Raw genomic sequence first — 16,608 nt, 5'->3', positions numbered from 1 at the left:
TAGGGTTGTTCTTCATGGTGTGGTGAGAATGCCTTCAGATGTTCAATTAGAGGAAAGTATAATTCAGAAATAGATTGATATTTATTCATTTACATTACACATAAACCAGTGCTTAATTTGTAAATTATTAGGCGCTGGAGCTCATGAACCCTTCAGTCTTAACACCGCCCTCCCCATTGCCCGATATTTGTAAATATATTTCAAATTAAATATATATATATATTAATTGATTTAACCATTAAATAGCCCCAGAAACCTTGGCCAAATAACAGCATAAGGGTCACCGTTTCCACATCAAATAATGTATTTCATAATCAGAACATTAACATAGGAATGTAGCAATAGAAGAACGCTATTATTCTCTCTCTCTCTCTCTCGGCCAAAAGTAAAAGTATTAAAATGTTTGGACATAGCAGATCTACAAGCTCACAACACGTCACATTGCGACGCGTTGTGAGTTTGTAGATCTGCTATTTTCAAATAGCCTATGTATAAAATAGGTAAAGCTAAAGTGGTTCATGTACAGTATGTTTTATAATATAATAATTTATATCAACGAAGTAACTAAAGTTACTTCACTGATATTTACAATATTTGCCTCCGAGTTGTAGTGGAGTAGAAGTAAAAGTACTGAAAACTGGAAATACTCCAGTTAAGTGAAAATACCTCAAAATTGTACTCAAGTACGGTACATGAGTACATGTACTTAGTTACTTTCCAGCACTGCTGACAACAACCCACATACAGGTACTAGCTCACTGTACCAAATGTATCTTTATTATCATCAAACACATGCTTCTGTCAGCATTTTTCTAATCATTACATATTCAATAACAATAAAAGCCAAACATGAGCAAGAAATGTATAGCAGTATAAAACATTTGGCATTATTATTAAAGTGTGGCAATCAACATTTTTTCTTCTTAATTAGCTGGTCATCATAAACAGGTAAACAGGAGACAATCTCCGAATGCTGTGAGGAGGATGCAGGCATTAGACATTCCCATAAACCGCCGTGTCACATGGTGGCCATTTTGTCCTAAACCCATTAAGACCGGGAACGCACCTGTGTCATTTTAAGATTTCTTTGGTTATTTTTGAAAAATTGTGAAAATGCGTGCAAATCTTTGATATATATATTTTTAAGGGGATATTTTTAACTCAAATCTTTGCTTCTGGGGGGTCCCCGAAACAACATATTTTGAGATGGGGGTCCGCGGCCAAATACATATCATTTTGGGGGTCCTTGACATGAAAAAAGGTTTGAGAACCACCGATATTATAGCAACATTTTCAAAAAAATGTTTTTTAGATGACATTTTGTAGAATCCCCAGAAGCAAAGATTTTAGTTAAACATGTACGCTTTAAAAAATGTATATTCAAAGATTTGCACCATTTTTATAGTAGATCTACAAGCTCATAACGTGGCACTCGGTGCCACGCTATGAGCATGTAGAACTGCTATTTTTGGAATAGCCAAAGAAATCTAAAATGGTGCTTTCCCGGTCTTAATGAGTTAAGCGCAAAATGTGTAATAAGGCCAACAGGCAATCTGATATATCCCGCACTTTAACCACTTAAACCCCAGCATCCGTATTCTGGGGGAAACTTTTCGCTGAAAATAGCAGATCAGCGGAGATATTGAATGCAGAGCGAAAACAGAAAAGGCACTAGTATTGAGCCCTGAGGGACTCCGCTAATCTAAGTATAGGGTTTAAGTGGTTAAGATTTTCTTTTTTTGGTACTTAAATACGCTTTACTTCTGCCAGTGAGAGAGAGCGCAGGAAAGGCTAAAGAGTGTTGGGGTGACATGGAGTAAAGCGCAATACATACTCCTTCCGACGTACACACTTTTCTTCTGATAGGGAGGTGATATTTAACCCATTCAATCCGGGAAAGCATCTCTGTCATTTTAGATTTCTTTGGCTATTCAAAGATAGCAGATCTACAAGCTCATAGCGCGGCACCGAGATCTACTATTTTTGAAACATCGTGAAAATGTGTGCAAATCTTAGTTTGAATACATATTTTGGAAAGCCAACATTTGTAACTCAAATCTTTGCTTCTGGGGGTCCCTGGAACAAAATATTCTCAAATGTATATATATATATATATATATTAAAATTGTCACGATTAAAAAAAATAATCACACCCAGTGTGAAGTGAGCGGTGATATTTATGAATTATTAATTTCATCATGCATCTCGGTAGCCAATCACAGCACGTCCTGTGAAGTGACGTGCTTACATTTTTTACATTATTATTAATTTCATCATGCGTCTAGCTAGCCAATCAAAGCGCGTCTGCGAAGTTTGAAGTTAATTTCATCATGTGTCTCGCTAGCCAATCACAGCACGACCTGCAAAGCTTAGCCTATGGGCGTGTTTTCCACAGCATGGCGTCACAGCGAAAGACACATTTTCACGACGGAAAGAAAAACTTTCGCCACGGATGGGTCCTAAACCCTCTTATAGGAGCGGTTGCACCGCTAAAAAATTGCCAAAGAAATCTAAAATGACAGAGATGCGTTCCCGGATTGAATGGGTTAACTACAAATTGGCATCATTCCGAGCGTCGGAAAGGCAGTCCCAGAACTTTTCTTCGGAACCCGTGCACCTCCAGAATGTCCAGACTCTCCGAACCATAGTTCGGGAAGCCGGAAGATCTTTCCGACAGCTGAAAGGAGTACGGAATGTATTGGCCTTATGGCCCATGGTGTTAATTACTGTCTAGTCATTGCAGCTGGCGGTGAGGTGTAATGAAGGGGAACAATCACTGGAATGGGTGCGAGCTTCAAGATCCTGGGATTTATACCCCGAACCGGGAGGCAACAACAACTCTTTGGCTGGTGTGTGTTTCCGTGCTGGATCTGTGCATTATGCAGCGACGTTGTTGGAAGTCAGCAACTGTGTGTGTGTGTGTGTGTGTGTGTGTGTGTGTGTGTGTGTGTGTGTGTGTGTGTGTGTGTGTGTGTGTGTGTGTGTGTGTGTGTGTGTGTGTGTGTGTGTGTGTGTGCACGGGAAACTAGGGCTGGACAATATATCAATATCATATAGATATTGTGATGAGACTAGATATGGTCTGGGATTTTGGGTATCGTAATATTGTGGTATGGCATATGTGTCGTCTTTTCTGGATTTAACAACTTTTAGCCCGATTTTAAACCAGCTAAAAATAGCCTACAAGCACACACGCTTGCTGACAAGGTCGAGGAGCTTGTAGATCTGAAATTCTCACTTCTTTTTTTTTGTCGATCGAGGTACAGTATTTGGTCAAACATCTAGTTATATTTAATTTTGTCCATATCTCCCAGGCCAGCCCTATTGGGAACTTGTTTGTGTAAATTATGAAACCCACACCTTTTATTTAAAGGTGTGGGGTACAACAACTGTGGTCATTTTGAAGCAAGGCGTGCAGTTGAGGAACACGTCCAGACGCTAGGAGTCATCTCGGTCAACGTCCTCGCCAGCCTCGGTCTTCTGGGAGAGGAGGAAGGTCTCCCACACAGCCAGACACTGTAAACAAACAAAAACAGAAGTTATAGATTACATTGTGTGTGTCACTCTATTGATTCCCGGGAGGGATTTCAAGCATTACTCCTCTTTGTTCAACAATACATCCAAAAATAGTGTGAATACTTCCACAATCGCGTACTAAAGGGCAACCTCTTCTCTCAATCTCTGCCATGTTGCACAGGAGCGACAAATTAACGTACTAAAAACAAGACCAGCCGCCAGTGTCACACCATAAGCGGTAACCCGTTGAATACATACGGCTCTGGTTGAATAGAATGATTACGCAGTCCCCGATGTCTGTGTAACATCCGAGTCTCCGTGGCGTTGACAGAGGTGAACTTGATTATTTATCAGGAAATGCTTCGGATGGATTTTCCTTTTCCTTTGTGGCAACAAATTAGGTCTTAAATGTTACGCCAATATTTTGTAAAAGCTAACTTAGTTATCAAGTACTCGAATTGCAAAACTAACACGTTAGGTTACTCCGTTACACACAAAATAATTCCATTACACTAACGCCAACTAACCCCAACACCGCTCTTAGCTAATAGCGAGCACTGCAGGTAAAGATAATGTTTTCCACATAATTCCCACTACCACTGGAGCATTGGCAACATACCTTTCAGGCATTAAGTGGCAGAGATAAGGGTGGCAAACGGTCTAACAACACAGATGTCAATGCTGTTTTCCGAGGGAATGATAACATCCATTTTAGGAGCCTGGATTTACAGGGCTTGCCGAGTTGGCGGAACTCCACAGCCACAGCGATAGCCGCGGAAGCAGGACATGGTAGCGATATGACTTACCAGGAACGCAATGTATAGCAGTAGAAGGAAAGACAGAAATGATAGGTTTTAATAAATGAGCACCGAGACAATGGAACCCTCAACTGGCAGCGATATGGCCATGAATTACCTAATTAATTTTGCTTATTTTTTGTTATAATCTTTCACTGGACATTTTTCACAATAACATCACATTTGACAATTTCTCTAAATACCATTACACTTCATTTTTATTCCAACTAATGTCTTATCAATGCCTCTGTACCTAGTTCAGTTTTGCAACTTTTATTTTGGAGTGCCACTTCTTTCCACTCTGGTGGATCTTTTTCATATTGCCGTCATTTTGCCACAATTGCCGGGGGCCAACACTCGTGGCAAATTGACGTAGGCACCAGAAATGTACCGGAAATGTATGTGTGCATATCCCCACTGGCTATAAAAATGGATTAGGATATCAAAAGCAAAGCCATCCAATGCTGAGTGCCAAGCAGGGAGTTTTTGGAATGACCCGGCCGGGGATCGAAACCCAACCTCCCTGTCTCAGGGCGGATACTCTAACCACAAGGCCACTGCGCTGGTATATACTATAGGTATGGTTTTATAATAGTCTTGAATAGGCTCTATGCACAGCAGCCATATTGGAAAGAAATTGGGCCTCTTCTTACTTCCTTCACAGGTGTTACCAATGACACTAATTAAGGCTGTTCCATTTAGTGTGGCATAGTGGTTGTCTTATTTTCAATAATAATAACTCTGAGAGTGTACAACTGGTTGGTTCCATTTGTACACTCTCAGAGTTACACACCCACCATAAGGGGGGGGGGCATTTGGGAACCAAAATGGAGTGTTTCTAGTGAGCCAACATGCACAATATCAGCACCCTGACCAGAATGGAACAGAGCCTTCATTAGTAGCATTGGTAACACCTGTGAAGGAAGTAAGAAGAGGCCCAATTTCTTTCCAATATGGCTGCTGTGCATAGAGCCTATTGTGGAAAACTGCCCATCCCTATTGTTTGGATACTGAACATATCGGCAGTCTGGCTGGATACATATTGACAGAAAGATGAGGCAGCTGAGTGGATGCAATTTAATTGCACCAAAATTATCACTTTATAAATATGAAAATGCTGGTGATACTGGCACGCAATGTTGTCATTTCTTTTGTGATGAATAGCTAATAGCAACCAATCATTTCGCAGGGGAAGGTATGTTTTAAGTGACAAGTTTTCAAATGCAAATTAATCATTGCGTGACACTGGCATAAAAAACACCTAACTAACCTCAAAATACCTCATTCTAACCTGAATAATTTCCTAATTGTAAATCCAACTCCCCAAATCAATGTTAACCCATTTAGACCTGAGGCCGATTCTAAAAATGCCTTCTAAATCCTGACCTAATGGAAAAACTTCAAATATGTATTAAAAAATGACAACAAATGTATGTTGCTATATACTGTACATAGCAACAAGAACCCCAAGTGGGGTTCCCGTCCTGAAAGGTATAGTTACAAATAGGGGTTTGCGCCCAAAAGATCTGAACAAAATGAACGCGTCACTGTATCCGGCTTAGCCTATCCACTTGTCTCCTGTGGTAGTGTTGGCGTTGCCCTAATTTGCTGAGGCTTACCTCACCCACGCAACCAACAAAAAACATGAGGATTTACATTGATCTCACAAATGACCATTCTGGAAACAAAACACGGAATATTGCAGATCCACAGAAGTCTTTCATCTACTGTATTAGAAGGGAGAGCTTCCGAGTGGTCACATTAACAGGTGTATTGGTCAGTTTAAGAAGTAGTATGCAGATCTTTACTGGTGGGTCTAAGGGCCCAGTCTCTAGGAAAACTGGGTTTGGGATGTACGTGGATAATCTTCGGATTCAACGATGTATCAGCACATTCTGCATGTCCGTTTCTCTGCGGAACTATTGGCAATTCTACGAGCCTTACGATAGATTGAGATGGTCAAACCCCTGAAAAATATCATCTGTTTGGATTCTGCCCATTCTGAAAATGGGCTTGTCTTGTCGTGTGGGTTATTTATGGGCACTCGGGAGTTGAGGGAAATGAAATCTCTAACAAATTTGGTCGAGGAATCTCTGATGAAAGAAACCTATTGATCTGAAGTTTCAGTTGGGAAAATTTTGAATGTCTTAGCATTTGCAAAGAAAACTTAAGAGCTCCGATGGCAAAAAGAGAGGCAAAAAGAGCGGACAGAAGAACACAGCATTATATTCCTGTGCAGTCACCTAAGGTTCAAGATTCAAGGTGCAGTCATCCGTTAAAAGCGGACATTACACTCTGGGAGAATGGATGATATTGTTCTAATCAGGATGAGACTGGGGCATTATGTTCTAACCCAGTGGTTCTCAAAACATTTTAATTTCAAGGACCCCTAGTTTGGTATGCATCAAGGCCACAGACCCACCTAAGTCAGAGAGTGCACAAATGGAACCAAATGAACCAGTAAGATTCCATTTGGTTCCATGTGTGCACTCTCGTGGTTACATAATTGTAAGAGTCCTTTTGGTTCCTAACTATCAATCAGTTTTGTTTGAATGTCATAGGCGAGCATCCAGACGGACTGTGTCACTGTGCAACATTTTATGTTCTTGTGTGATACACAAATAAGAGACATCAATTATTCAGGGGATTGCCAGATCTGGGTCCTATGGATTTCTCTTTCAAGTCTATTGTTACATCAACAACCTATTGGAATTCATCTGGTCTGTATTAAAAAAATCTGGATAAAACTACACCGTTTGCCTGTCTCCACAGGGAACGGCTGTCGTCTCTACAGGCATTGAGCTTCTCGTGTAAAGCCTGTCGGAACAAAAAGGAGGATATGTCTTGTTTCACAATATTTAACTTTAATTTTATAACCGAAGTCAAAGGCGTTCTGATCGGGCTGAAACATGACATAACAGTCAGTTTAGAAGCACTTGTGGTGGACGATGTTGGGGCCCGACTCATCATACTCCTCCTTGCTGATCCACATCCACTGGAAACCGGACAGGGAGCCCATGATGGACCCGCCGATCCAGACAGAGTAGGTCCGCTCTTGTGGGGCGATGACCTTGATCTTTATGGAGGGCGGGGCTAGGGCCGTCATCTCCTTCTGCATCCTGTCAACGATACCCGGGAACATGGTGGAACCTCCGGACAACACAATGTTGCCGTACAAGTCCTTACGGATGTCCACGTCGCACTTCATGATGCTGTTGAAGGTGGTTTCGTGGATACCGCAGATCTCCATGCCAAGCATGGAAGGGTTGAAGAGGGGCTCCGGGCAACGGAACCTCTCATGGCCGATGGTGATGACCTGTCCGTCGGGCATCTCGTATTTCTTGTCCAGGGCGGAAGAGTATTTAGAGGTGTCCATCTCATTGTCAAAATCCAGCGCAATGTAGGTCAGCTTCTCCTTGACGTCGCGCACAATTTCCCTCTCGGCTGAGGTGGTGTAGACGATCCCACGCTCCGTCAGGATCCTGATGAGGTAGTCTGTGAGGTCGCTGCCGGCCATGTCCAGCCGCTGGATGGCGTGGGGTAGGGCGTAGCCATCGTATATGGGCACCGTCTGGGTCACGCCATCACCGGAGCTCAAGACGATACCTGTGGTGCGACCGGAGGCATACAGGGACAGCACGCCTGGGTTGGCAACGTGCATGCCGAGGGCGTTGAAGGTCTCGAACATGATCTGGGCCATCTTCTCCCTGTTGGATTTAGGATTCAAGGGGGGCTCTGTGAGCATGATGCAGTAGTCCTCAGGGGTAATTCTAAGCTCATTGTAGAAAGTATGGTGCCAGATCTTCTCCATGTCATCCCAGTTGGTGACAATTCCATGCTCGATTGGGTACTTCAGTGTTAGGATACCTCTCTTGCCCTGCGCTTCGTCACCAATGTAGTTGCTCTGCTGGCGCATCATACCCACCATCACCTCCTGATGCCTGGGACGACCGATGATGGAGGGAAAGACGGAGCGAGGAGTGTCGTCTCCGACAAATCCGGCCTGGACCGTACCAGATCCATTGTCAATAACTATGGCGAGAATGTCATCTTCCATGACTGCACTTAGTAGCACCTTTAGTTATAATGAACAATGGGGCGTTTTCCTGTTCCTTTTATATGATTGTTGCCGTGATGTCGCCGTGTTGTAGAAATAAATATGACCAAATATGACCTAAAACACTAGACATTGAGTTAATGGGCATTGCCACAGGGCCAAGCCAGTCAGCTGTACTGTAACTAAAGGGTTCCCAAACTTTTCAGACCGCGACCCCCCATAATAATTACATTTCCCCCACCCGAACAAGCACTTGTATTACATTTAGTTTGACTCAGTTCCACAGAAAAATATAGTGAAAATATCCGAACAACAAGCTCACAACGCCTGTGAGCTTATAGATCGGCTGTTTTCACAATGTTTGACTCTTTCTTGCGTAATATTTGACAATTTGGTTTTAAAAAGGTCTTAAGTCATTAAATTGTAACTTTAGAAATGTGCACATACCCTGTATACACTTATACTGTATGTTGGTTTGTTTACTGTTGAGTGAGAAAACAGTGTTGCACATTAAGCTAATCATCTGGGGACCCCCCCAAAATAATTTGGGGACCCCCTGGCCCCCAGTTTGGGAACGAACCACTGCTGTAGCTGAGGTGCTGTCAGGTGAACACTCCTCTGTGTGGTAGATGAGGTGTGTAGCACCAGGCTCCCTGATGACACATTTGGACACCTCCATCACATAGGTCATGCACAGCTCTGTGACACTGGTTGTCACAAACTGCAGCTGGCACCATCAGACACAATGCACACAAGCACAGATGTGTAACCTAATACAAACAGTGACACGGACGCTCACACTGAGACCCACACGCACTAGGGCTGTCAAAGTGATGGCTTGATATTCATAAAAAAAAAAGAGGAACACAAATACGTATATATTTATTTTATATATATTTATATCTTTTATATAACACACACACACACACACACACACACACACACACACACACACACACACACACACACACACACACACACACACACACACACACACACACACACACACACACACACACACACACACACACACACACACACACACACAAGAAAGAAAACAAAATCTCTAATTTTAGTGCCTCCTTGGTTGAAAACGAGAGTCACAATCTTAACACATTAACTGCCGGGAATGAATGAATGAATTAGCCACTGCCAGAGTTTTTACTAATATTTCGACACATCACTATTATTATTGTAACTACTGTTACAATAATAAGTAGAAAATGTGCTTCTCTGCCAGTACTGTTCCTGATTAATCCTGTCTTACCTCACTTCAAAAGATATAAATGATCTTTTGAAGTGACACACCTATTTATAGGTCTCTATTTCATCATGCGTCTCGCTAGCCAATCAAAGCACACCCTTTCCACATATTGTCACGTGTCACGTGAAGCTTGACCAATGTTAGCTTGGTGGACACACGGAAGGACGAGAACGAAAACATAGTCTCCTGGTGTAGTAGCATAGTCTCCTAATGTGTTGGCTAATGACCAATATTTAGTTATATAGGCCTCAATATGTCACATTCTGAAGTAGGGTTGATGGCCAAATATGGAGTTCCACACAGCTCCATATTTGGGAAAGACTGGTCAGTGGATCTGCGGGATGGTGGACCTGATATAATATAAATGTAAAACCTATTCAGAGATCAGAGATTTAGCCTGCTAGCAGCATGTACGTGCCATTTGGTGCTGAGCAGTGTAGTGGTTTGTGTGATTAGCCTGCAAACACAAACACAACATCAAAGGACACACACGGTCATAAAGAAGTCATGTCGTCAATGAGGTTTTTGAAATCTGTGGTTCAAGTTATCATAGTCGGTTAACATAAAGAAAATAATAATTCTGTGTTTAAAAAAACAAAGGATCATCAATTGAATCTGATGTGAAGTTATGGTGTCTCTGTCAGATGAAGTGCTCTTGGTAGTGAAAAAGGTTTGCCAGAGAAAACAGGATGGAACACTTTACCTGATGGCTGAACGCATTGCCTGGGGCCCGGAGGGAAAAGATCACTTCACTGTCAGCAGCTTGTATGCGGATATCCGTTGTCAGAAGATCAGTCCAGATGGTAAAGCCAAGGTCCAGCTGCAACTGGTCCTCCACACCGGTGAGAACACCACATTCCACTTTTCAAATGAGAGCAGTGCTCTGAAGGACCGTGACGCAGCTAAAGAACTCCTGCAGCAACTTCTGCCCAAGTTCAAGAGGACGGCTAACAAGGAACTAGAGGAGAAGAACAGAATATTGAAAGAAGATCCAGTGCTTTTTCAACTGTACAAAGACCTGGTGGTAAGCCAAGTGATCAGCGCAGAGGATTTCTGGGCCAACCGGCTAAGCATGAACAACACAGAGCGCTCGCCATCCAACAACAAGCAGGAAGTTGGTATATCTGCAGCCTTTCTGGCAGACATTCGACCTCAGACAGACGGATGCAACGGCTTGAGGTACAATCTCACGGCTGACACCATCGAGTCCGTCTTTAGAACATACCCTGCGGTGAGAGAGAGGTACGGTGACAATGTGCCCCATAACATGACCGAAAAGGTCTTCTGGACGAGCTTCTTCCAGTCTCACTATTTTCACAGAGATCGCACCAACACCGGGACGCAGGACATCTTCTCAGAGTGTGCCAAGCAGGATGAGAAAGGTTTGAAATCTATGGTGGTTCAAAGAGTCAAGAATCCCCTGGTTGACCTCCTTTCATTGGAGGATAATGTGTTGGATGAGGGCTACGGGGCTGCCGTTACACCCTTCGCGTCTCTCAAGACGGCGAAAGCAAACAGCAGCTCTACCATCATCAAGGGTCTCAACCATCACAGCGCCATGGTGATGGCTGCAGGCTCACGGGAACGGGACAGTCCGAGCCGCCAAGCGAGCGAGACAAGTATCGTGGAAGTATCCGGGGATTCGGACTTTGCCCAGCCTCCGGCCAAGAAGGAAAAATTACAAGAAACCACGGCATACGAGGATATGCGAAAGGAGAACGGGCCGAAAACAGTAGCGCTAAACCTCAAGAAATCTGACGGGTACTCTTACGGCCCCGTGCCTCTCCAGTCTCAATGGTGCGCCAGCAGTCAGGACATCACAAGCTCCCTCGGCTGTGTCCAACATGAGATGAGCCGCTACAAACCCGACCTCGCTCGAGTGTTGTCCAGCAGCGCGGCCACGTCCGCCGCTGCAGCTCTGTCTCCGGGGGGCGTCCTCGCGCAGGCAGGAACACGGCAAGCCATAATAAACCAGATGGTGCCCAACGAGTTGCGGGAAGAGTTGAGACATCTCTACGCGGCCGCCGGGGAGCTGCTGAGACACTTCTGGTCGTGTTTCCCCGTCAACACGGCCTTCCTGGAGCAGAAGGTGGTGAAGATGAGGTCCAACCTCGAGAGGTTTCAGGACACGAGGCTGTATCCGTTCCAAGCCAAGACTCAACGGCAGTTTCTGAGTGCCGACCTCACGGGACATTTGGAGGAGATGATGCAGGCTGCGCACAACAAGTTCCAGAACTGGCAGAGCCATCGCATGTTGACCAATTAAACACTATATCAGTAACTCCCAACCTGTGAGGGCCATAAGTGTATTGCAAGTGGAACCCCAAATAATTGGTAAACTCTAAGATTGTAATGATAATGTAACATCAATATATATAATAATATATATATAATTATATTAACAAATCCTTACAACTCCATGAAAGGTTCCCCTGAGCTACTGCACATAATGCCCTGTATCATTAATACGAGCAGTGGTTTTCAAACGTTCAAACCAGAGGGCAAGTCAAACCCTCAAGGCACACCAATATTGATAGCGAAAAATAGCCGATCTACAAGCTCACAACGGGTTGCGATGTGCTGTTACTAAGGGCCACTAAATCAAAGTGATCTGGTGTAGAGAGAAAAAAAGGAGGTGGTCAAATATAGACCCCTGGGTAGACCATGTATGGGGTTTAACCACTTAAACCCCATACATCCGCTATACTAGTGTCTTTTCTGTATTCGCTCTAAATTAAATAATCTTCGCAGAACATAGCCGGTCTACATGCTTACAATGTGTCGCAAGCTTGTAGATCGGCTATTTTCTGCGAAGGTTTCCCCCGGAATACGGACCACTGTAGTCTTAGAGAACTGGACTTGAGTTACAATAGTATTTTGACCACTTTTTCCATCTAATGTACAACAACTCTCTTTGCCAAAAATAGCCAATCTACAAGCTCTTTGGCTAATGTTCCCCCCAGAATATGGACGCTGGGGTTCAAGTGGTTAAGTGTTGATATCCTGTGTATTTCCGCATGCTGCATTGGTGGTGTAGTAATAGTTTCTGTCTTATTTGCATTGTGGCAGAGCAGTGCGCATGCAATCGTGACAAACAGCTAGACACCCACTGTACGCACAGCTAAGAGAAGTTGTCAGGCTCTCCAACTACGCAAGGCCATTTGATCAGGAAAAACAGCAGCTTAGGCCCATTTGTGTTATATATATATATGTCACAGTATGATTGGAAAACCAGTCAAATTGAAAAAGGTGCACTCGTTTTCACCGACGGAGGCACGTCGTCTCGAGGTGACTTGAACCACGAGAGGCACCGCTGAGCGAGCTTAGGCACTTAGACACAAAAATAGAAGATATACAAGATCATCTCGTGCAGCGCTATAAGCTTGTAGATCTCATATTTTTGAAAAATCTCGAAAATGTGTGCAAATCTTTGAATATAAACTGCTCAAAAAAAGTTCGGAAACTTAACTTCGGTCAATTATATCTCCACTTTAATAAAACCAATTGGTATTGTGTTTTATATCATTTTTATCGTTGATTAGTCACCTTTACAAGGAGGTACAGCTTGTAAGGATCGGGCATTCGTGAAATGAGCAACACAGCTAAACGTGTGGATAGCGCCTCCAAAAAATGTGCCCAAATCACCCAATATGCTTCACACAGGTGTGTGACTGCCTCACAAGTGAGTGACTGGCACCTGAACATGGGTTTTGCAACTTTGTTAAGTTGGAGTGTGTATGCTCCAAGCAGCAACACTGCCCCCATGGAAAGATGCCACGTTTGTCCCGTCAGGATGAGGCCTGTGCAATAGGTAGGGATGGGTATCGTTAGGATTTTGTGGCGTGTGCGGGGAGGAATGTGGCTCAGGGAGAAGCAGCAGCTCCGCAACTGATGTATACTTCTCCATACAGCGGTGTTTTACCGGATTTGTGATTTTGTGCTGCCTTTGTTTTAACGGCTTTTAGCGCGTCTAGGAACCGATATGCAGAACCGAAATTACATATTGTTTATGGGTACCCGGTACCGACAATTTCTTTATCGGTTCCTGCTTGGAACCGAATTTCGGTACCCAACCCTAGCAATAGGGCAAGTGAATCAGAGTGAAAGCATTATTTGGCGTCAGCCCAGGTACCATTTGCAAACTTAGGACCAAGTTCTGTGAGACTGGTGAAGTCAACAAGGAAGACAACAACCCAAGACCCCTTGCTTAACTGAGGAACCATAGATTTACAGGCCAGATTTGCACAACGGAACCAAAGACAGACGTCAAAGTTGCAGGGTCCATGCTCAGGTGCCAGTCACACCTGTGACTGGCACACACCTGCCTGCAAATGGTACCAGGGCTGACATCAAATAATGCGTAATCTGCGTAACAGAACATCAGCTTCACTTGCCCTACTGCACGGGCCTTATCCTGAAGGGACAAACGTGGCATCTTTCCATGGGGGCAGTGTTGCTGCTTGGAGCATACACACTCCAACTCAACAAAGTTGCAGAACCCATGTTCAGGTGCCAGTCACTCACCTGTGAGGCAGTCACACACCTGTGACTACTGGCACACACCTCTCAGCAGGTGTGTGCTGGCAGGTTGCTCAAAACAAGAGCGATTACCAACAGAAGAATATTGGGTGATTTTGGCACATTTTTTGGAGGCGCTACCCACACGTTTAGCTGTGTTGCTCATTCCACAAATGCCCGATCCTTACAAGTGTACCTCCTTGTAAAGGTGACTAATCAACGATAAAAATTATATATAACACAATACCAATTGGTATTATTAAAGGGGAGATATAATTGGCCGAAGTTAAGTTTCCAAACTTTTTGTGTGTGTGCTATTATGAGCCAATAACAGTACAGCGTAGGGTGTACTAATGAGGTGTCCCAACCCCACTTATAGGGGCGGCTACACCGCCAAAAAATGTTTTCTAAATCCTAACAGTATGTTGCTATATCGGTGCTCCAACTTTTCAATGTCAAGGACCCCCAATATTGCACGTATTTGGCCATGGACCCCCATCTCAAAATATGTTGTTCCAGGGAAGATCGGAGCTAAAAATGTTCGCTTTAAAACATAGGTCTTAATGGATTCAAATTCCCTAGTAGCGTCTGCTGTGCGGGGGGGGGGGGCAGAGAACTGACCTTCTCATAGTAGTCCACGTTCTTCTGGGCGGCGGAGACGAAGGCTGACCTCAGGTCGGTCCTCATGCCGGTGTGCCAGCGGCTCCAGTCGCCCTTCAGGGCGTTGTTGGCCGACTCCACGCGGTCCTCCAGTCTGTCCACCTCCTCCTTCATCTGCAATCACAACCGTCCTTCTTGTCACTTCACAGGTTTCATCGAGTGGAAAGTTAACAACATTTCAAGGAGAGGGGGCGGGATTAATGGACTATGACCAGGGTTGCCAGATCTGCTTATTATACTTTCCCCGCAACATTGTATTTGAAAATAGCCGATCTACAAGCTTGTAGATCGGCTATTTTCAAATAGCTGATGTATATGTTAAGGTGCTCATGTGGGCCCATAGTCGCTTCTTTTGGGCTGGTTTTATTAGACCTGGTTGCTTGTTTCTCTCGCAGAATCTGGCAACACTGACTATGACGTCAAAGTCCAGCGGCCAATCCCAACCCTACATGGTCATACTACAACGTCACACACAAGCGTCACAAGAGCAGTGCCGCAAGCTCGAAGCAACGTATTTTGAGCTTGTAGATCTGCTACTTTTGCATTTGAGTCCTGAAAAGTAACGGTTTTGGACATACGAGGTTACCCGACAGAGACAATTTACTATAGGGCATAGCAGTGGCGGCCATTTTCTGGTTCCACTTCAAAATATTCAATGCATTTTTCCCATTGACATTTCCAAAAAATATTGATATCAATTATTTTAAGCCTAGAATCAAGCCATCCAGGGTCCTGGTGAATCATGACCATAAAACGTTTGATTCTGTGAAAAAACTTTTTTGAAAACGGCAAAACAAAGGGTGTTTATAAATATAGTACATCATGTAATGAAATATAAAATAAATAAAACAATCACAGAAAAAAAGGTTTTATAGTGATTCACATGATTCACCAGGACCCTGGATGGCTTGATTCTAGGCTTAAATGAATTGATATAAATATTTTTGGAAATGTCAATAGGAGTGGAACCAGAAAATGGCCGCCACTGCTATGCCCTATAGTACTAGTACAGTAGTATTTCCAATTTCCAATACCACTACAATCTCAAAAGGCATTTTACTTTTACTCCATTGCAATTATTTGAAAACTTAAGTTACTTTGTACATTTAGATTATTATTACAAAACAATACATTAACCACTTCAGCCGTATACTGTATATAATTACAAGAATCTCCCAACCTGCCCGCTCGCCTCTCATTGAAAATGAATGACCAGGAACAGCCCATAACCCATTCAATCCGGAACGCATCTGTGTCACTTTAAGATTTCTTTGGCTATTTTTGAAAAATCGTGAAAATGTGTGCAAATCTTTGACTATATATATTTTTTACATTTTAACATTTTTAACTCAAATCTTTACTTCTGGGACTCCCTGGAAAAAAAAAATCAGACGGGGGTCCGCGGCCAAATACACATAATTTGGGTGTCTTTGACAATGTTTGAGAACCACTAATTATAGCAACATACATTAAAAAAAATAAAACAATGTTAGGATTTAGAAGACATTTGTGGAATCCCCAGAAGCAAAGATTTGAGTTCCAAATGTTCACTTTAAAACATATATATTCAACGATTTGCACACATTTCCACGATAAAAATAAATAAATAGCAGATCTACAAGCTCATAGCGCGGCACTATGAGTGTAGATCTGCTATAGCTGAATAGCCAAAGTAAAAGATAATGGTTAAAATAAAAAATGACACAAATGCTTTCCCGATCTTAACTCTTTGCCTGCCATGGACACGTTTCCTCGTCGAATTCTGCCAAGGACGAGTTTGGACAGGTTTTGTGATG

General features: G+C 43.3%; 3 protein-coding genes across 5 annotated transcripts in view; 1 reads left to right on the top strand and 2 right to left on the bottom strand.

Annotated features, from left to right (window-relative positions):
• Positions 1 to 745: 745 nt before the first annotated feature.
• The window catches only part of snx7 (sorting nexin 7), a 40,535-nt gene continuing 24,672 nt past the window's right edge, over positions 746 to 16,608 (bottom strand). The window contains exons 8-9 of the mRNA XM_084049296.1: positions 14,774 to 14,926; positions 746 to 3,516 (exon numbers count right to left, since the gene is read on the bottom strand). Of these exons, the coding sequence (XP_083905422.1) occupies positions 3,439 to 3,516; positions 14,774 to 14,926 (231 nt within the window). The 3' untranslated portion in view covers positions 746 to 3,438. The remainder of the gene's footprint in view (positions 3,517 to 14,773; positions 14,927 to 16,608) is intronic.
• Positions 7,161 to 8,409, bottom strand: LOC311039418 (actin, cytoplasmic 1-like). Of its 3 annotated transcripts, none has more exons than XM_084049299.1 (2): positions 7,744 to 8,409; positions 7,161 to 7,551 (listed from the first exon to the last, which is right to left on the bottom strand). In XM_084049299.1, the coding sequence occupies exons 1-2, from the start codon at positions 8,368 to 8,370 to the stop codon at positions 7,240 to 7,242; spliced, it is 939 nt and encodes a 312-aa protein (XP_083905425.1). In that variant the 5' UTR covers positions 8,371 to 8,409; the 3' UTR covers positions 7,161 to 7,239. The 3 variants fall into 3 exon arrangements, with proteins under 3 accessions (XP_083905425.1, XP_083905424.1, XP_083905423.1); XM_084049298.1 differs by having other exon boundaries at positions 7,161 to 8,115; positions 8,248 to 8,409; XM_084049297.1 differs by having other exon boundaries at positions 7,161 to 8,409.
• LOC311039414 (general transcription factor IIH subunit 1-like) lies at positions 10,263 to 11,930 on the top strand (the record flags this gene model as incomplete). Its single annotated transcript, XM_084049289.1, has 1 exon — positions 10,263 to 11,930. The coding sequence occupies one exon, from the start codon at positions 10,263 to 10,265 to the stop codon at positions 11,898 to 11,900; it is 1,638 nt and encodes a 545-aa protein (XP_083905415.1). The 3' UTR covers positions 11,901 to 11,930.

This window comes from Gymnoscopelus microlampas, assembly GCF_963454915.1.
Source record: "Gymnoscopelus microlampas genome assembly, chromosome: 22".
Classification (NCBI taxonomy): Eukaryota; Metazoa; Chordata; class Actinopteri; order Myctophiformes; family Myctophidae; genus Gymnoscopelus; species Gymnoscopelus microlampas.
Note: the sequence above shows the minus strand (reverse complement) of the source record. Positions and strands in the feature narration are given on the sequence as shown.